Raw genomic sequence first — 20598 nt, 5'->3', positions numbered from 1 at the left:
ATGTGAGAAGGCAGATGAGAGGGAACAAAGGCTCCAGGTTAATCCAGGAGCCAACAGACGGCCAGCCTTGCTCCATCTCCCACCTGAGCTCTTGAACCGGCCCTGCCCGGAGCGAGGAGCCCTGCTGTCAGTACTCACCTTTCAGCCAGCAGTTCCAGGGGAGCAGTGCCCTGGTCCCAGCTCTTCACCATCCATGCCGTGTCAAAGGCCGCCAGGAAGCCGCGGGCACAGCCTGTGCCCATGGGCCAGAATGGCTGCAAAAGGAAACACGCCAAATTGTGGTTGATTCCCATGACTCCCAGCCTGCTATCCAGCACTTGGTGACTGCCCGGCCCCTGGGAAGCACTGGGGGTAACAGCGGTGGCACTAGGGTCCCCACAAACACAAACAGATGCAGCCCAAAGGCATATGTAAAGGGCACTATGACACATGGGCCAGCAAAACTGCTTCGGGTCGAGGCAGATTCCGGTGCTGGGGAAGGAAGATGGAGATCAGGGAATGCCCCATAAAAGAGCTGCATTTATACTGACACTAAAGAATGGATAGGATTCTGAGAGTCATCCATTCTGGAAGAGGGTGGGCAAAGGCATGTTGGTGGGAAATGAAGGAGTCTGATGGGAGATGGAGGGGAGCACTGAGAGAGAAAACAGAGAAGGGCGACCGGGACAGAGTGGGGGTAGGGTTGCAGTCCACACACAGCGCTGAGCCAGAACTGATTCACCGAGTGAAGTTCTGACTCCACTGCTCACGGGCACCCAAGCATGGTTTGGAATTTGACTCTTACCTGGGATAAATATATAAACATTTCTTGAATAGTGCTTATTTCAAGGATAAAAATGAACCCTTTCTGAAAGTACTCTTTTAAACTAAGGATCTTTGCATTTGCAGATTTTCTGGGAAGAAACCGGAGCAGGGAAGCCATGGATTTTGAGGCCCACACACTTCTCTTGTATCTTACATGACCTCCATGGTGAAAGGCCACAGAGAACTATCCACATGAAAAGGAAGAAGCCTCAGCCCAGCTGACAGGCTGTCTACATGCTCCGAGAAAAACGGCCTGTGGAGTCTAGGCCAGAGCTGACTAATTTTTTACTTCAACAAAAAAGTCAGCCCAGAAGAACACAAAAGCAGAAGAGAAAGGTATAGCAGGCTCCTCTGTATGTAGTGGCAGGGAAGGCTCTGAGGCCAGGATACGCACAGCAGAGTGCCAACTGGCTGGGAGCCTGCCTTTCCCCAGCTGCATGACAGCAGACACTGCCAGGCAAACCATCAAAGCGGGGATCTGTCTTCCTGCAGGAGTAAGAGGTTCCAAGGGCAGGCGGTACCTCAAGCAAACTGTCTCCCACCAGGGCCACGAGCAGCTGGTGTGACTGACGCTCGCGCACCAACGCCGCATTCTCTGAGGCGTACATAGAGGTGAAGTCGAACATGGCCACATCAGGCTGCCCGTAATGGTTCATGGCGAAGTCTAAAGCTGGTAGCTGGTAATTGGTGGCAAAATCTGCAGCTTCACGGGCATAGGAAAGCAGGTTTTCCTGGTTCACGTTCTCTGCACACAGCAGCATCTCGGTGTCGATGTAGTCCTGGGGGGATGAACAAGAACACAGTGCAGTGACCTGCCTCTCTAGAAGGCAAGTACTGGTGTTCACTTCTCTGCAAAAGGCCTTGGAATGGGTTTGTACAGTGACGCTAATCAAAACAGAGATAGAACATGAGGGCCAAGGGAGTAAAGAGGAACCAAATCAGCTATCTGTGGGGGTTAACAGAGTGATTAAGCATCAGATTTGGCTTTGAGCTTCCTGGCATCCGAGGCAAAAGGGAAATGTGATATATTACCAAGGCTCTCCTTATCAGAAAGGAGGAAGCATAGAAATTCCTTAAGGGAGGCAATTTTTTCCTGGCAGTAAATTCTAAAAGAACTCTCTCACGTAGGGATTTCGACAGAGAGCATTGTGTTGTAATGAACAGTGTGTTCAGTCATGGACTTTCAGCAAATATAGAAGCATATTTCATATGGCTAGTTCTTGTGATAACTTGCGGTAAAATTAAAAAGACAAAAGAGCAAATGAGTAGGAGTGGTTTTATAACAAACGGACTAAGCAAAGCTGACGTGGTCCAAATATGTTGTGTTTGGTGGTCAAATAAGACCAGAAAAGAAGTGTGTGCTTTGCATAACTGGAATATTCTCTCCAGAATAAGTTACCCCTTTTCTTGACAGACCTGAGGACGGGTCTCTTTCTGCTTGGGGCCCCTGCTTTGCTCTTAAAGTGTTAGTTGTTACATTTCCCTGCTGGGAGTGGAGAGCCCTGAGATTAGAGAACTAGGACACCCATCCTGGAGGGGCACTGGCAGTGAGCTGTAGGACTGTCTCCCAGAGTCAAATCTGCCCATCACGTGGCTAAAGGAACTAATTGGTTATCTTTCCATTGAAGAGCGAAGGGCAGGGACTCGTACATAAGACCAACACAGGCTTGGGGTTTTCAAGAACAAGAGGTCAAATTCCATGTCTGTCTGTTATTTACTGACTGAATAAATTTGAGCAAGTGATTGCTGAGTTCTTATTTGTAAATTGGTAATGATAAAATCTACTTCCCAGAGTAGTGTGAGGACTGAATGAGACCATATATATAAAATCTCCAGCCTAATACCTGCAACGTGGGAGGTACTCAATGAATGGGAATTCCTGTCCCCAGTAATTCATTAGGACACAAAACATGGCACATGGTGAGGTGCATCCTGGACCCACCCAAAGCACCAGCAAGAACATTTACAAATGTTTCAGAAGGCACAGCCCCATCTACAAACAGAGTGACCTACTGTGTCAATTTCCCAGTGGCCATGATTTCAAATACCTTGTTCTAGAAATTTCAATATTTTTACATCCAAGTGACGTCACCCAAATCACACCTAGCTTTGGTCCAAGAGGGCATCCAGGCCTGGAGCTCCTGTTACTTGCTTTCCTTTCTCAGACCTGTTCCTACAGTACATGACCACTTTCTTCCCTTGAGGGGGTGGAGGTGAGACAGGAAGAGTGAATGGGGAGGCCATGAAAAGCACGTGATGAGTACCCCTGACATGGGCCTGGTGACAGGTGAGCGCGGGCAACAGCCCACCTGGCCCAGGGCTGCTGGGAGGAGGTCCTAGGTGCGTAGGTGGATGGCAGAAGCAGAACCATAGGGAAGGGGTGAGAAAAAAGTGAGAACAGGGCTCTAAGTAAAGTGGGCAGGCCTGGGAGGGAGTTCTAAGTTAAGATAAAGGCAGGGAATGAATTTGGGCTCTGTTTCCCACAGGTTTATGGTGTTGAAGAGGGGTGAGGCAGTAGAGAGGAAACGAATGAAGGGTGAAGAATCTGAAAGAAAGAACAGTTACCCCAAGAGCTGAGCTGGAAAGAGGCCATAGATCAAATGAGAGTGTCAGGCAATGCCTGTCTAGTGTCTCAGAGAAGGGGGACCAGCTGTGATGTGCATCCATCTCACATGCCCGGCAACCAAGCTCCCTCCCACTATGGTGAGACCTAGCCTGTTATGTCCAGGAATCCCAGCCTGCAAATGTGTGGGCCAGCAGGGTCCTGGGGATGAGCCCCTCTCCTGGTGGAGGAGATCAAGATGGACATAGCTGGGAGCCCAGGGGCCTACTGTCTTCAGGAGAAACTTTGCTCTTCCTTCAGTAGCTATAGAAAGAAGCCCAGGAGTCAGCAGGAATAGATGGGGAAGCAGGTGAGTCAGTCATTCAACAAACATTTACTCAGCACCTTTTGTGTGCCTCTGGGAATATGCCATACAGGGAGAGAAATAGAGAGAGGACTTTCTATTGCTCTGAGAACAAGAGAAGACTATTAATTTAAGTGGCTCAGGGTAGATGGGTCAGCTCCCAGCTTATGCAAATGCTATAAAACTTGGCTGGGTACCTGGAACCTCAGACCACACCTCCTGAACCAAATGAGTGTCCAGTTTTCTCATGCCCAGCCTGTGGCCTCCACATTTCTAGGCAGGAGTTAATGTCTTATTCATAGAGGCCCCTCAGCATTAGCTCAGAAGATGCTCTTGGAGTCTCTGAGGGAGAAGGTGGCCTTGATAAGGACAACCACGGGCCTGGATCTGCTCCCAGCCCTAACACAGTCATGCTGGGACAGAGCCAGGCATTCTTATCCACCTGTGCCCTGACAGAGAGCCTAAGGGAGTATGGAGGATCTTGGACAACTGCCAAGGAATCCAGTCACCACGAGCACCATGCTGCTGCCTGGACCAATGCTCTGGAATGACCTGACGGAACCTTAGTGTCCCAGAGGCCAGAGTACTCAGCCAGTGACACAGGAAACCCAAGTCAAACTGCCTGACTCCCCAGGGTGGGTGGACAAAGGCTCCCTAGCCCCTCCTCCGCAAAGGCGCCCACTGCACCCGCACCCCGAGGCCCCAGACAGTCCTTTGCTATCTGACACAGGAGCCAACGTCAGGAGGGACACCTGTGGAGCAGAAGGACAAAGGAGACATGGCCTCACCTCCCCAGACCGGGTCAGCAGTGGGGCACCAGATGTGGAAGCCCACTGCTCACACACCTGCTGGCTGTGCTCAGTCAGCTTCATCCAACCCCTGCCCCCACCCCCATTCCCAGCCTCAGCCTCCTGTCTGGCAACTCAGGCTCTCAGCAAAGACCTGAGCCGATGTGGAGGAGGCCCAGGGGAGGGCTGGGTTACTAATGCTGCCCGGCGGGCTGCCAGCGTAGGCTGGCAAGGAGTAGGCACATTCTTCTCTGACAAGTGGCAATGAATGGTCACCGAGCTGCCCGGGTTACAGGCCGAACCCAGAGAGCAGGCTGACCTTGGACTACACAGTCCTTATCTTGAGGCTACAGCAGCAGTGGTGGCATGAACAGGGGCTCTAGGAGAACTGAAAACCCCACCAAAGAAGCTTCCAGCCCAGGACTCACCGCTCTACATGCTTCCCCTTCCAACCCTGCTCTTTGTGTAAGCATGGATATGCAAAGGCAGGAAGCAGAGGCCAGGAAGCCAGCAGGACCAAAAAGCAGGTGTCCAAACCAGGCAAGAAGGTCTGGAGGGAAAATGCAAACCCACTATGCACAGGCACTGTGCGGGGTGCTCTGTATACATTTTCTAATTTACTCCTCTGACAACCCTTTCAGACAGAAATTATTATTCCTGTTTTGTAGACAAGAAGGCTGAGGTTTAGAAAGGCTAAGCAGCTTAGTCACAGCCCTGAGTTAATATGTGGCAAAGCCAAGATTCAACTTGAGTCTTTTCGACTGTGAAAATAGAGCTTTCCCCCCATCAGGACAAGGGGGCCACAGCATGAAATTCACAAGTGAGAGTGGCTCTGTTCCCCACTAGGCCAAGGCGCTCCCATCTGCCCCCAAATGATGTGTACCTCCTGGCAAAGGGGGCAGGGCTGAATAAGACTTGGGGAAGGAAGAGACTCAGCTGATCTCTTGGGGTAAAGACCTACATTGATGCATGGGGGGGTAAGGTCTCAGCCCCCACCCTACCCCTACCCCAGGGCCCTGCAGAACCCTCTGTGTATACTGGTATGGAGTCCTTCATCCAACATTCACCCAACACCCAGGAGAAGGGAAGTGTTGACCAGTATCCCTTCCCTCTTCCCCCCTCGTTCATTCTCTGGCCAGACGACATCTCCTCCCACACACAGCAGCCCAGGTTACAAAGGGAAAGAGGACATCACAACCAAGAGATACGTACGTTAATGATGACACCTTTGTCAAGCAGGCTCTGCTTCTTGGCAGTCATGACAAAATAATGGGTGCAGTCTTTGTAGTAAACAATGTTCTCAAGATCAATCCCTGAAAAGAGAAGCATTCATGGATTTAGTATTACTTCATCAGTACCAGCTGTATGCCAGGAGCTCTAATTTGTCTCATTACAGATTGCATTATTTACTTGAAGAACACTCATGCTAGACAAGTTTTTGAGGCATACAGGCCTGGAAAAGATAAAACCAAGTGCTAGAATTTGCCCAAGTTAACACAGCTAGCTTTTATAGTCTCCCAGAGACACTGTGTTTTCTAAAAATTGAGATATACTTAACATATAACTTTACGGAAGCCTAAAGTGTACAACATGTCTATTTGATACATTTATATAATACAATATGATTGAGGCACTATTTCTCTTAAAACTCAAAGTTCTTAGGGACTACGAACCAATATTTCCAAGTTAAAGCTGAATAAGCACTAAGGAAGGCAAAGTGCTGTCTACACCACAGTGGCTAAGCAATGATAGAGCCAGGATTTGAAGCCCAGCCTGAGTCCAAGTCCCATCCACTGTACCTTCCGCGTAGCCAGAGATGCAACTCCAAAGACTATCCTAAGCGATGTTTCTATCATTCCCTGCTGTGTGTGAAAACCCAGGTGCCCTGGAGGAACAACTCAGGTTAGCGGGCTGGATTGAACCTTTCTCCATTTTCTACCAATTGCAAAAGACTTTATAGGCTAGGTTTCTGCATTTAAAACAATGGTGTGAGGTGGTAGCTTAGCCCAGTGGTTCTCAAAGTGATTCTCAGGTTCTGCCTTGCCAAAAGCATCAGCCACACCTGAGAACTTACTAGAAATACAAAAGTCAGGGCCCCACCCTGCATCTATTAGATTACAAACTCTGGGGGTAGGGCCAGCAATCAGGGCTTTAACAAGCCCTACAGTTGATAATGAGTCATGCTCAAGTTTGACAATCACTGGCTTAGCTTCTTTGAAGAGAAAGGAACAGACACGTGGCAGCTTAGTAGTTAACACAGAGGCATGTTGGGCAACTACAGGAACCCCTTTATTACCATTAAATAGGAAACAGCCATCAACGCAGAGGGCCCCCCAGGGAATCAGAGGAAATTCATTGCTGTCTCTGTGTGAGGACACTGTTGTGAAGCAATGGCTAAAGGTGACAGCCACAGTGAAGTTTAAAGAAAGTTCATTGAAACATTTGGAAAAACACACTCAATATCCTATCATAATTTACATTGGGTGTTTTAGTTAGATATTTATTTTCCTGGGTTTTGAAGGGAAAGGAGGGTTGGAGAATTCTTAAAGCATTCAAAATGATATAATTTGCTGGAAGGAAATTCTTTTTTAAATAAAATAATGCAACCACAGGGACCTCAGAGGGTCATGCAATAGGTACTTAACAGTGTGGCCAGCAAGAGGCAGAGTCTGGCCCAATAACGAATCTCATTCCTAGGAAACTATCTTAAAGACATCATCCAACAGAAGAAGTTTTATCTGTACCAGTAAATAACTGAAAGTCTAAATCTGAGGTCAGCAAACTTTTCCTGTAAAAGGACAGAGAGTAAACAGTTCAGGCTTTGTGGGCCATATGGTGGAACAGCCACAGGCAACTATATAAACAAATGGGCGTGACTATATTCAAGCAACCTACATTTATGGAGACTGAAATTTGAGTTACCTATAACCTTCAATCTGTCACAAAACAGTCTCCTTTTGGTTTTTCTTCAACCATTCACAGATATTAAAACCATTCTTAGCTTGAAGGGAATACAGAAATGTGTGGCCAGCTATAGTTTTGGACAACCCATGGGTTAAATGCTAGGCAGTGATGATATAGCCACTTAATGACTATTCTGCAGCCTACAAAACCGACTGCCAGGAGGAGTAGGCTGCAATATGGGCAATATTTAAAATGCAATGCTGCATGAGGAAAGCATAATATCAAAGACTACTGACACTATGGTGAGAGGTAGAGCCATGGAAAACATGAGAATGCAGGTGGAAAATTACTGAAAAGGAGTGCATGAAAATGAGGACTATTCCTGGGTTAGGTGATGCCAGGTGTGATGATTTATTTTTAGTATAAAGATTTTATTTAGCATTGTTGTTACACTGTGTCTTCAAGGAGAAATATATATAGTTTTAAATCAGTTTAAAAAGAAAGGAAAAAAATCTGGAATTTCCTTAACTGGGAGCAGGCATTTCATCCCTCTTTCCCCTCACCCTGCTGGATTTTTCTGCACCAACCTTACACCCACCTGACATGCTAGTTGTTTACTGGCAGCCTCCCCCCATAAAATATAAGCTCCAAGAGAGGAGTTTTGTTTGTTTTGCTCAATGATCTTCCTCAGGACCTTGAACAACATCTGGCATATATTAGGCATTCCATAAATATTTTTTAGTAAACGAATGAATACCTTCCTTGCCCAAGGCCCACAGCTGGGGGACAACGGATGCCCTTGGGTGAGCTTCATGCTCCCTAGGCATCCCTGGGTATCCCCCATGGGGAAGGGCAGCTGCCACGCTGCACAAAAGCCCCTACACTTCTTTAAAGACTATCCATAGGTTACTAGCTCCCTCCGCAGAGGGTTTCCTAAATCTCATGCTGACCTTAGGCCCAGACCGACAGCCCTGCATTGGGATGGTTTATCCAGGTGTTTCTTACTGGACATGAAGCCATTTCCAGAGGGGACTGTGTCAACCTTAACTGTGTATCCCATGATATTGAGTACTAACACATAATGGGCACTCAGTCAATGTCTACTGAGTAAATAATTTGTTATCCATTTTCATGTACAACATCCAGAACTTTCCCTCAAGAATCCCTCTTGAATCTGAAGGAATCTTGCCCGTTATTATCCTAAGGAGAAATCTGGGCTTCCACTGTATCAGGGTGAGTCTCCCAGTCCCAAGAACAGGAAAAGCCAGCGTTCTCCTCTCCACACCTTAGGTAGCACAGAGAAAGGTGAAGGGCCCACCTGTTTCTTCTTTAAGGTCCTGAAAAAATTTCTGATTGAAGATGAAAGCCACGCCGCTGATCTCTTCCACCTTGGCCTCAGCTGTGCTGTTTCTGTTTATGAAGTTGGCAGTGATCGCAATGGCCAGCTTCCCACGGAATTCTTTCCTTCTGAACCCTGCATGAGGCAAAGGGGAAAAGTAGGTCTTTCTCATGGATTGGTGTGAAAAAAATTACTGAGGTAGCTATTTTCAGCTGCCCCACAGGCCAGTGAAATTAGAATTCTGGATCTTGAGGGAACAGGGGTAGGCGGAAATGCTGAACTCTGTACCTGAGGAGGAAACACCACCAGAGGCCATTCTAAGTCAATGGGACTTTATCCTTTTCTAAAATCTATAGGACCAATTATCCTGGTTAGGCTACTGCAGCCAAAGGGTAAAGTGATCTTCCCAAAGGCAATCACAGAACTTGGCCTTTTAAGGATTTCTTAGGCATTGTTGCTGGGTATATTCAGGAAGGCCCCCCCATACACTTTGATCTTATATGATTAAAACTACTGGGTTAACATTTTTCTTTTTTTTTTTCCTATGGAAAAGTAGCGTTATGAGATTGAATTCCTGTGGGATGGAGATTTTACTCCAGTCTCAGTGATTAGCACATTGTCCACATTCAACGAATGTATAAGGAATAGATGAAATTCTAACTTGCAACTAATTTAGTACAATGATTTCAAGGGATACGCATAGTTTGCAGTAGTTTACATTAAAATTGCTTTATTTATCCAGAGGATCCCAAGCAGGTGGTCACACCTGGCAAGCCCCCTCCCACTCCTGGGCTCCCTTCCTGATCAGCCCCCAAAACAAGAGCCTTCACCTTCCAGTGTGTTCCTGCGGCCATCAGCACCAATGATGACATCGAACTCAAACTCTGATAGAGAGTGGTCTGCAGGGAGAAATTCTGCTCGCCAGCCAACTTCTGCCAGGACAGGAGAATGAGATGAGTTGACAGAGAAAGCTGAAAGGGGAGAGTGATTATACCCAGTCTGTGCTGGCCATGAGAAATGGGCAATGCCAACTCTCTAGGTACAGGCACCCCGGACACAGCCTCCAGAGGAAAGACCCAGATCTGCCCTAAATCACCCTCTGATCTGGAGTCCTTCTGCCTTTCGTATCCATTCAGTCCCGGACACGGTAAACCAGCAGCACCAACTCCATGCCTGGTTTTACTGTTTTCTATAAAGGTTGGGAGTTGATCCTCAATGATTCTCAAATCAGTGTCACTTGCACCTTATTTTTCTCAACATGGTATTCTACCATGTTCTCTTCAAATTGCCCTTTATTCCTCAGTGCACGCCCTTCCACTGCCAAAGGAAGAGCAGAGTATAAAGAAACTAGTTTACAGTATACAGCCTTTAATGAAAACATTTTCAGGTGAAACCTTGCTGGTTACTCATAATTGAGATTTAAGATCCACTGAAAGAATACTGAAATCTCTGAAAGTTAAGTAACAGATACTATCCTGCTACAAAAGCCAGCTAATGCAAATATTCTGGACAGAGAACAAGAGAAAGCAGAGTTGTAACCTGCACATGGAATTATGAAGTCTCCAACAGGTGGCTCCAAACTGAAAGCCCGGCCCAGGCAGTGGGAGATTTTGGTAATAATTAAGATGCAGAGGCATCATGAACAAACTGATCATGGTATGTGGAAAAGATCAGAATTTACATAAACACACTAAAAGGAAAAAGGGAAACATTGCTAAATAAGACATATCCATAATAGGTGAATTTTATGGTTTGTAAATTATACTTCAATAAAGCTTAAACATATTATTTACCCTATAGTATATTGAACATTTATTTCATATTTGCTCTCTAAGCATCACTTTCTTCACTGGATTTTAAAATATCATATGGGTACAAACTATAGTATAGGTATCCACATATCTATGTGTGTTCTTAACACACACCTGAAGAGCATAAATGAACTTCATCAAACAATCAAACCAATGCTTTCTATCCTACTTACTATCATTTGTTGAAGTGTTGTCTCCTACTGACAGGTAAACCAAATTACAGGCTTTATGGCTTTAATAATGAATGCTCTGGGAGCTGAGAGCAAATGTTAAGTGACAGCAATGCTCAAAAAAAGGAAATATCCTCGGATGGAATTATTCCAAACAGCTGTCAATAAGAATGACTCTTACATAACAATGCTCTGAGAGCTGCAAATGTGACTTTCCTTTTGAACTATATGATTTCTAGATATGAAAGGCAATTTACTGTACTTTGATTTTCTTGATCTTCAGGAGGCTCTAGAACCTTCACAAACTCCACATTTACATGGATTTCAACTCCCAATATCAGGGCCACCTTGAATAGGATGAGCTGCAACTGACGAATACCTGTTAGAAAGGAAGGGGAAATGAGATGAGCTGTCATAGCAGTGCCAGAGTGCCTCCTGTATAGGGAGTACTATGTAACCACTGCTCTTTGACCTCTAAGCATAGCAATGTACTAACAAGGATCACTACTGAGCACTAATTATGTGCCAAGCACTCTGTGATTTCTCATTTAACCCTTACAGTGGTCCTGTGGGGTAATTACTTTCATGATAGAGATGAGAAATTGAGGTTCAGTGAGCTAAGTGACTTGCTTAAGGTCACACAGTAGCAAAACTAGAATGTGGACCCAAATCTGTCTGATTCCAAGACTGTGCTCTAGCTATCAGATAATTCTATAAGGATGGAGGCTTTCTCTTTCCTCCCTGCTTCCTGACCTGGGCTGTGGGTTTAATAAGGTAAAGATGGAAAAAGAAGCAGAGAGAGAGAGTGTAGGAATATAAGTCAAGTCAGTGATCACATGGTTCATTTTGGGGGGGGCTAGGACTAAGCTCTTAGCCATTCAGGGTGAGGGGTGGAGTGGGAAATTATCTCCACAAAGCTGGGCTCATGGTTCTCCATTGTGCTAGACACTCACCTAAACTCCCCCATGAATGTTTCTCTATTTTGTTCCCTGCCATTCAGCACAAATGGATATGTCTCCAAATATTGTTCTGCACAGTGAGAAGTTTGAAATTTTCTATAGGTCCCTCTGTATTTAGTGGGTATTGTTTATTTGACATTTATTGAGCATCTACAATATGCCAGATGCTATGTTAGGCATAGGAGATATGGAACTTACCCTTTAATAGAGAAAACACAGAGAAACAGAATGGGGTAGGGCATGGTGGCTGGGGGGCAGCAGAATGGCAGAACAGGGCCTGAGCTACAGTCCTGGAAGCCAGAATACCAAATCCCACAGATAGATTAAGGATTATGAAGACTACAAGAGGCCAAGGCACTGGGAGTTAGGAAGCTTCTGGAGACTGGTGAAAATCTCTTTCTCAGGGTAGTGGGGAATAAATCAGACTGCAATGGAAGGAGGCATGAATGGAAAAGACAGACAAAGTTACATCTCCTCAAAAGGAAAGCCAGGGGGTTAGAGGGGCCGAGTGAGGTAAGAAGCAGGAAAACTAATGCTGGGGGAGGTGGAAAGTAGGGAAGGAAGGAGGGGAACAGGAGCAACTGGAGTGGAGAGGAGGTGGCCAGCTCTGCCTCTGCTGGGGTGGCAGGCAGGAATGCCCTCGGGTGGAGGTGAGTGCAGGAAGAGGAAAGGGGCTGGGACAGGCAGTGCCTGCATGGCCTCTCCTCCCCAGAGCACAGGAGGGAGACCATCTGCTCCGAATGAGGAGGCTGTGGTGGAGGTTTAGAATAGCTGCGGTGGGAACTGCAGGAGGATGCTGACACAGGACAAGGAGAGATGCTGAGCAATGCTGAGGACCAGGACACAGCTGGGGCTGGAGACTGTGGGTGGTCTGAAAGGAAGCCAATCAGCTGGGGCTTACAGAATCCAGTCCACCCCCTGCCTAGAAATAGGCCTTGGTGAAGGCCAGGTCTCTCATGGTTTCTGGGTCCTAGTCCACTTGGTTCCAGCACATAGTAGATGCTCAATAAATTCTCCCTGCTCCCCTCCTCACAGGTGCTGGAACTGCCCTTAACAAGAAACACCGAATCACAGTGAATGCTGAAATCTCAGTTCCCGAGTCCTGCCGGTGTTTCTGCACACTGGGATATTTCCAAGAAGTGGGGGTTAAATGGGAGCCCCTCAATGGTGCAAAGAGGGTCTGGCTTGGAGGGCAGCCCAATAGCTGTCAAAAGGACTGGGGCCCTCAAGAGGACTCCTGGTGCCCTGCTCTGGCTCTCAGGAGGGCTTGATGAGAAGGTGGTGCTTAATGTTGTCATTCTAAATTAGTAACCAATATACAATCTTCTGTAGGTGGTAGGGAATATCCTGAAAATTGACACTACAACTTACAGGGAAAATGCAAATTTTTTCCAATGGACTCCTGGAATTTTCTCATCGCAGAGTGGGAATAAATTCTGTGGTCACTGCTGGTAAATTCTCCTGTATCTGACTAATTACATCCTATGTGGCTGATTATTCCATTCATTCCTACCCCAACCCCACACCCTTTTCTCATCAGTTCTTGTCCTCATGAGAACATGGCTTTCAGGGCTCCCGTCCTACCCTCTGACTGAGAGCCTGCAGATCTAAAGTCTGAAGTCTGGGGACCTGGTGTGCAGAAACATGGGCGGCTTCTTGCTCACAGAACACCACTGCATGCAAAGCATTTCCTGAGTATCTACTATGTCCCAGGCCTGGTGATAAGTGCATTACAAACTTAACCTCATTTAATCCTAAGCAATTTCTGGCAGGCAGGTATTAATCACATCTACTCAAGACAAAGAAGGAAAGGAATTTGACCCAAGTCACAGAGTAAATGGACAAGACAGATTTTGGACCCAAATCTATTCAAACCCTTGAACTCTACCCACAGTATTAACCTCCCTGACTTTTCTGGATCACAATTGCTATATAAAAAATGGCTAAAGACCTCCTCCCTACAAAGCATGCAGAGGGAGGCTGCTGTTCTAAAACATGTCTGCACAGATCCTGTCTCAAGAGACCCAGACTTGAGTAACATCAGAGCAGAAGGGCCTCAGCGCTCACCTCGCCCTACTTAAGCATGCAGGGATGGCCCAGCACCTGAAATCCATTTCTCTATTTCCCCTCCTTCTCTGGATGAACCCCCATCACACTGTCTTTTCTCTTTTTAAAGCTCAGGGAAACTTGGTACAGGACCATTTAACTGGGCTATTCCTCTGTTTTAAAGGAATGACCTCTGTCCTGCCACGGTCTCCAGAATTGGCAAAACAATGTCCAAACTCCTTTGCCTAAGAGGCCCTTGACGATCTGGCTCATTTAATGGTTTTATGTGGCTCCCTCTTCTGAACTCCTCTAGCAAGTCTGACAACTCTATTAAAGCAGTTTGTTGTTGACAAAAATCTCGGTGAGTTCTCTGAGAATGCAGACTATGTTACTTACCTCTGTCTCTGTGTTCCATATTTCATTCATTCATTCAGTAGAAGCTTATTGAACATCTACTATGTGTTAAGCATTCTTTCATGCCCTAGAGATATTCTGGTGAACAAGATGTGCCAGAGTCCCTGACCTCACGGTGCTTACAGCCTAGTGAGGCACAGAACAAGGTCTGGCACAAGAGACAAAACAGGCCCATCTGACTGTGTGGAGCCCTGGGGAACGTGCAGATGGAATACCCTGGGGACTCCTTGATGTGGCCAGATGTGCTCCACCCAGGATCAGATCCCTTCCCGCATGGGGTGCCACCATTGGTTCCACTCACTGATGTGGTCGATGGAGCCAGCACAGAACTTCCCATAGAACTTCTTGGCTCCCAGGCCCCGCAGGTCATGGATAGTGAAAGGCCAGAGGTGCAGCACATTGTTCCGGGAGAAGGTGTCCCTCTTCTCCACTAGGACCACCTTGGCCCCTAGGTAGGCAAGTTCAATAGCAGTGCGCAAACCACATGGTCCACCCCCAATGATGAGACACTGCAGAGGTGAGAGAGGAGAGAGACACTCAGTGACCTCTAGTGGTGTAGACACAAACCCTAGTCAGCAGTGTAACCAAGGAGCAAACCTTCATCCACCCAAATCAACCAGCATGTGCAAACCAAGCCCCTGTTAGAACCTGACATTCATCTATCCAATGTGTATTACTTGTGGGCCTACCACACACCAGGCACTCTGCCAAGCCCTCTGAGGGATGCAGAGGTAAATGGACTTCAGGGGAGGCACAATAAGATACATGTGTGGTTCAGAGTCAGACTGAACTGGGCTTAAGCACCAGCTTTAGCATTTGACCTCTTCATTTCCTTATCTGTGAAATGGGTCTACTACTCTTTCCTTGCAGGGTTATTGAAAATAAGATTGCTTTTAAAAAGCTTGTGGTGCATCTTTGTGATCTTGAATTGGTCAGTGTTTTCTTAGACATGATTTTACAACTCAACATTAAAAAGCAACCCTATTGGAATGGGCAGATGATATGAATAGACATTTCTTCAAAGAAGATATACAAATAGACAATAAACACATGAAAAGATGTTCAACTTCACTGGTCATCAAAGAAATGCAATCAAAGCCACAATGAAAGCACTCATACACTAAGATGACCAGAAGCAAAAAGAGTAGTATTGGTGAGGATGTAGAGAAACTGGACCCCTCATACATTGCTGGTGGGAACGTAAAATGGTGCAGTTGCTTTGGAACATGATGGCAGCTCATCAAAAGCTTAAACAGAGTTACCATATGACCCAGTAATTCCACTCCTAGGTATATATTCAAAAGAAATGAAAGCATATGTCCACACAGAAATGTGTATATGAGTACTCATGACCGCATTATTCACAATATCCAAAAATTAGAAACGACCTAAATGTCTGTCAGTTGAAGAATAAACAAAATGTAGCATGTCCATACAATGGAATATTACCCAGCCATTAAAAGGAATGAAGTACTGATACATGGATGAACCTTGAAGAGATTATGCTAAGCAAAAGAAACCAGACACAAAAGAGCACCTATTTTATGACTCCATTTATATGAAATATCCAGAATAGGTAAGTCCATAGAGACAGAAAGCAGATGAGATATTGCAAGGGAATGGGGGAGAGGAGATTAGGGAGTGACTGTTAATGGGTCCTGGACTTCTTTTTGCGGGGAAAAAATATACTAGAATTAGACAGTGGTGGTTACACAACTTTGTGAATATATTTAAATCACTGAACTGTATACTTTAAAAGTGTGAGTATTACTGTATGTGAATTCCATTTTAATAAAATACTTGTACGGGGAAAAAGTGTATGGTACCAACTTTGGCACACACTAGTACAGACATTGTTATTCTTATTGCAGAGACCTAGTCTCTTCTAGGTCTCTAGGAACTCTGGAACTCTCCTAGAACCCTTCTTCTAGTGGTAAAAGACAACTTGTGAAATAAATAACTAGAACCGTATGTGGTTAGTTCTGTTTGGAGCCAAGAAGAGGAAAAGATAACCCTGCCTGGTAAGCTGGAAAAGACTTCACAGAAAAAGAGAAGGTCTTTTAAAAAAATCATCATCACTACCACCGCCACTACCATCATCACCTACATTTGCTGAGCACTCACTATGTGCCAGGCACTGGTTTAAGTACTTTATGTGTTTTAGTTTGTAAACCTCACGACAAGTCTAAGGGGAAGGAACTAGTAACACTCCACTTTACAGATGGGAAAATCTGAGACACAAAGCAGTTAAGTAATTGGCCCACAGTGTCACAGATTGAATGGGAGAGGACCAGATGGTCTCACTCTGGAGCCTACCATGCTACACTACTTCTGGTTTGCCAGGAATAAAAAGAAGAAAGAACATTTCGGCAGAGGGAATCACCCATTCAAAGAGAAGGAGAAAGAAGTTCAAGGTGGTTGGAGAAAAGTGTACTGGGTGGTGAGGGAAGAGAAGGATAGAAAAAAGATGAGGGTTAGTCTGGAGGCACATGCTGACAGTCTTAAATGCCAAGTGAAGGAGAATGTCCTTAGTCCTGTAGGCACGGGGGCCTGGTGGGCAGAGGTGGCAAAACAGGATTCTGTACAAGTCCCACACTAGGTCTCAAGGGACACTGTGTTTTCGAATAACACAAGGAAGGGTCTTCCCAAGGGAAGCTGTAGCCTGTTAGAAGAGAAGGAAAGACACATAATGACTTAACTAGTTACACTGGGCAAAAGCCCTTCTATCAACAAAATCTTATGAGGCACACCAACACCATCTGAAAACAGTGGGAAAAGTGGCATTCTGGTGGAGAGTGAGAAGCACCCCTGTACGGCCCCCCTACCCTGCTCTCAGGCAGTCCCTGAAGCACCTCCAAGAGACAAGAGACCCCCGGGGGCCCCAAGTAACTGGGGCTACCTCGGTGAGGCGACAGGGAAGGGAATCCATAAGCACACCTCACTGCTCCACAGCAGAGGCATCTGGCAACCTCCCTCGCACACAGGATGAAACCTTATCTTTAAAAAATGCATTCCCCTTCCCCTAGCAAATATTCTGTCATTCAGTTATCACTCATGCGGGCCTCCAGGGTCCCAAAGGGGAAGCGTAAATAAGCATATCAGAAGCTCCCACACCACAATCAGTGTGGCTTACTGGTTGGAATCTTCCAAAGAGTTTGTGGAAACCCCATTGGGGGAAATGAAGTCACCACTGAGATACAAGTCACTCCAGAGATGTCGGGGAACTAGTGCGCAGATGCTTTTGTTTCCTTTCTCGTTGGAGCTGCCTGGAGAAAACCACCATCCCCAAGCCCAGCTCCTCTCTTTATCTCATGCTCCAAACAGTTCCTCCAGCTTGGACATCGCCAGACCGTAACAGGCATCTCAAAGCAAGACTCCAAACCCCAGCACTCCGAGGTTGGCTTGGGGTTAAGCCTGGATTCACTGCATTTCTTTGTAGTTAAGTGCATCTTTTCCTGTTTGCTGAATTCTGTCACTCTAGGGCCAGGGATGGTGCGAGGGTGGGAGGATGTGGAGAGAGGAAGGGCAGAAGCGAAGGAGGGAAGCCCTCCTACATCCTTCCATCCAGCAGGCCTGAGCCAGCGCCACTCGCAGGGCAAGGCCGGAGATCCCTTTCCCATCAGCTAGGGGGCTGCTGTGCGGGTATTGTGAAAACAGTAGCAGACATACTGTTTCTGACCCTCCCAGCTAAACCTGCAATTCTGTCACCAAAAGCTCAGTTTCCCACCACCTTGGGCCCCAGCACATACTTCAGGCCTGAAATTTCAGAGACACCAGTCATACCAAAATTTAAAGTCAAAGCAAATATCAACAGGCCTACTTATATAAAGGGAGAAAATTTGGTGCAGATGTTATCAAGACAGGAGAGAAGGCTCGTTGGCAGGGGCCAGGCCAGTTCCTCTCGGAACGTGCTTGTTATGATTAACATGGGAACTCGGAGTTCTGACGAGAGGCTGAAAACCGTAGCTGCTATGAGACTGGACAGAGAGCAGGAGAGAAGAGGGCTTCCCCAGCATGCCCACAGTCAACACTCTGGATGTTGTCTGTGGTGCAAACAGAGCAGCGACGAAAGGGTCGTGATAACTCAACGCAAAGGAACTCTCCACATTTCTCAGATCCATCCAGGCTCTCACTGCTGAGGACTTACTGCCAAGGAAAGAAAAATTTTCATTAAAACTCAGCTCTAAGGCCTTCCTTGAGCCCCCAGTTAGACTATATATGCCTCCCACAGGCTCTGTCCTTAGTGCTACCCCAGAACTAAGCTCCACATGCTGTAATTATCTCATCTGATTCCCAGGCCAGTGTGAGAGCTCCTTAAAAGCTGTCCCTGTCCTCTGCTCAGTATAGGGCCTGGCACACTGGAGGCCTCAATAAACAGTTGATGGATGAATGAACTTCCTACACCCTCACCGCCCACCCAGTTCTGGCTCTCCCTCCATAACTGGGATGTTAGTTCACATCAGCTGGGGTTTATGTCTGTATTTCCCACCCAGGCTGGGGGAGCTGGGGTCTGCCAAGGCCACCAGCGTCACGTACATCAGCAGATCTGTGTACTCAGGCGACATAAATTTATTACACAGTAGGGAGCGGGGCAGACCCAACACCAGCAGGAAGTCCATTGTATAGACAAACTTGGCAGTGCTTCGGCCTCCGTGTTCATGGACAGAGACAAACACCACAAGAAAAAATCAGTTATTTATCAAGGGGTGGGAAGAGGGGACAAGGGGACTCACAGTCAAGGCACAGGGCTGTGCCATCCTGGAGGAGCCCTCAGGCATGACCCTATTCTTGGTGACTTGGTGCATCTTCCAACCCACAAGTGGGTGGATGTGCTGGGACTGTGCCAAGAATGCAAAAGGGATTCAGGCCCCAGAGAGAGCTGCCAAGAGGACCCGGGGCTAAGCCAGGAGCTGGCAGTCAGGAGACTTGCTTTCCGCTTCCGAATTCTGCCTCCAATTGCTTTGGGAGTCCAGTGTGCAGACACTGCAGTGAGGTGGGGGGCAGAAAGGCAGCTCTTGGAGGCAGCAGGCTGCCCTCACTTTCCAGCCAGGGTTCTGCACCCCACTGAAAAGGATGATCATCATATCCGAACAGTGTGGCACCCAGCATTTTCTACTTGTCAGGCACTGTCCTCATCGTGCTATTTCCCCTTTCCTACTGCCCTGTGAAGAAAGGGCCATCATCATCATCAGCTCTACTTTGTAAATGAGGAAACTGAGGCACAGGAAAGTTAAGGAACTTGCTCCAGCTGCCCTTACTATCCTCATTTTTGAGCTAAGAAATGGAGGCAAAGAGGGAAATTTCTCCAAGGTCGTTACAAGGATGATTTGAGTAAGTCGTCAAGTTTGAAGCCAAACCCAAGCCGTATGGGTTCAAGGTCTGTGCTCTGAACTGCTCTTCTGACAGTAAAGCCTGACCTCGGGGGTATGGTCAGGATGAAGTGAGATTCCCTGCACTGAGCAGTTTAGGTGCATGGAAGGCTGAAGCCCATGTCTGGACGGAGCTTCCTGTGCTTCCCGGGGTGGAAGTTGACAGGCAGGACAGAGCTAAGCCCATGCAAGGCCAAGGAAGCCACTCTGGCAGGTGCCACAGCAGTGGGGCTTGGGCAGGCACAGTGCAAGCCTTTCCTGATACCTCTGCTGAGCGGGCCACAGGAAGCAAGGGCATGTAGGGTGCTATCTCCATGGGAGCAGCAGCCCTCCCGGCGTGTGGACCCGCAGGCCAGCTCCCTGCGGGTAACACTCTGGTTCCAGGGACATGCCACCACACTTCCTGCTGTGGCTTCCCAGCCTCACTGACTCTTAAGACTGAGCCTCTTATCTAACCCCAGGCAGGAAGGCCCTGACTGTTTACTGGGTTACCATGAGTAAAAACAGCTTGCTTCAGAGTCACAGGATGGTGAGCTTTCAAATCCAAGGCGCCACCTCCATGCTCACGTGGGGGACTTGTGCTGGGGGTGTGGCCTCACAGCCCCACCCTGCGTGGCAGCATGAGGGTGCTCAGAAGAGATGCAGCCTCCTAAGGTTCTAGCCACGGAGATGTCTTTGCCGGTGAGTGGCCAGACAGGGGCTCCTCACAGGGACTTCAAGGGACACTCTCATTTGACTTGACATGGCCCAGCCCAGGTCCAGTTCTCCTGTATCTGGGTCACACCCAGTTATTCCTGAGTAACAATTAACACCACTTACTAACCTCAGAAATTCAGAGAAAGGAAATGGAAAAAGATATCCTGTTCTCCCTGCTTGCTCTCAAAAAAATAATAGGAATTCCTTTGAGAAACATTCCATTCCTCCCTGTCTTCCTTCCAGCCTAAGCTAGGGCTCTCCTCCTCCAGGAGCAACTGTAACCAGTGACCCCATGGTCTGGGTTTTTGGGGTCAGTTTCATTTGCACACATTCTGCCCCTTGGCCTTATAAGGGACCCCTGGTTTGGAAGTTGTAAGTACAACCCTCAAGGC

At 47.1% G+C, this 20598-nt stretch overlaps 1 protein-coding gene across 16 annotated transcripts in view; it reads right to left on the bottom strand.

Moving 5' to 3' along the window:
• Window positions 1–20598, bottom strand: part of MICAL2 (microtubule associated monooxygenase, calponin and LIM domain containing 2) — a 220942-nt gene that overhangs the window by 121325 nt on the left and 79019 nt on the right. For all 16 annotated transcript variants that reach the window (XR_008999240.1, XM_057507388.1, XM_057507380.1 and 13 more), the window contains 7 exons: window positions 14443–14650; window positions 10985–11101; window positions 9572–9673; window positions 8721–8876; window positions 5711–5811; window positions 1326–1583; window positions 139–254 (listed from right to left, as the gene is read on the bottom strand). Coding sequence is in view for 15 of the 16 variants with exons in the window: in XM_057507388.1 (XP_057363371.1) it covers window positions 139–254; window positions 1326–1583; window positions 5711–5811; window positions 8721–8876; window positions 9572–9673; window positions 10985–11101; window positions 14443–14650 (1058 nt within the window). In the remaining variant the exon portion in view is untranslated. The remainder of the gene's footprint in view (window positions 1–138; window positions 255–1325; window positions 1584–5710; window positions 5812–8720; window positions 8877–9571; window positions 9674–10984; window positions 11102–14442; window positions 14651–20598) is intronic.

This window comes from Manis pentadactyla, chromosome 9 (genome assembly GCF_030020395.1).
Source record: "Manis pentadactyla isolate mManPen7 chromosome 9, mManPen7.hap1, whole genome shotgun sequence".
Classification (NCBI taxonomy): Eukaryota; Metazoa; Chordata; class Mammalia; order Pholidota; family Manidae; genus Manis; species Manis pentadactyla.
This window is presented reverse-complemented; position numbering and strand designations above follow the sequence as displayed.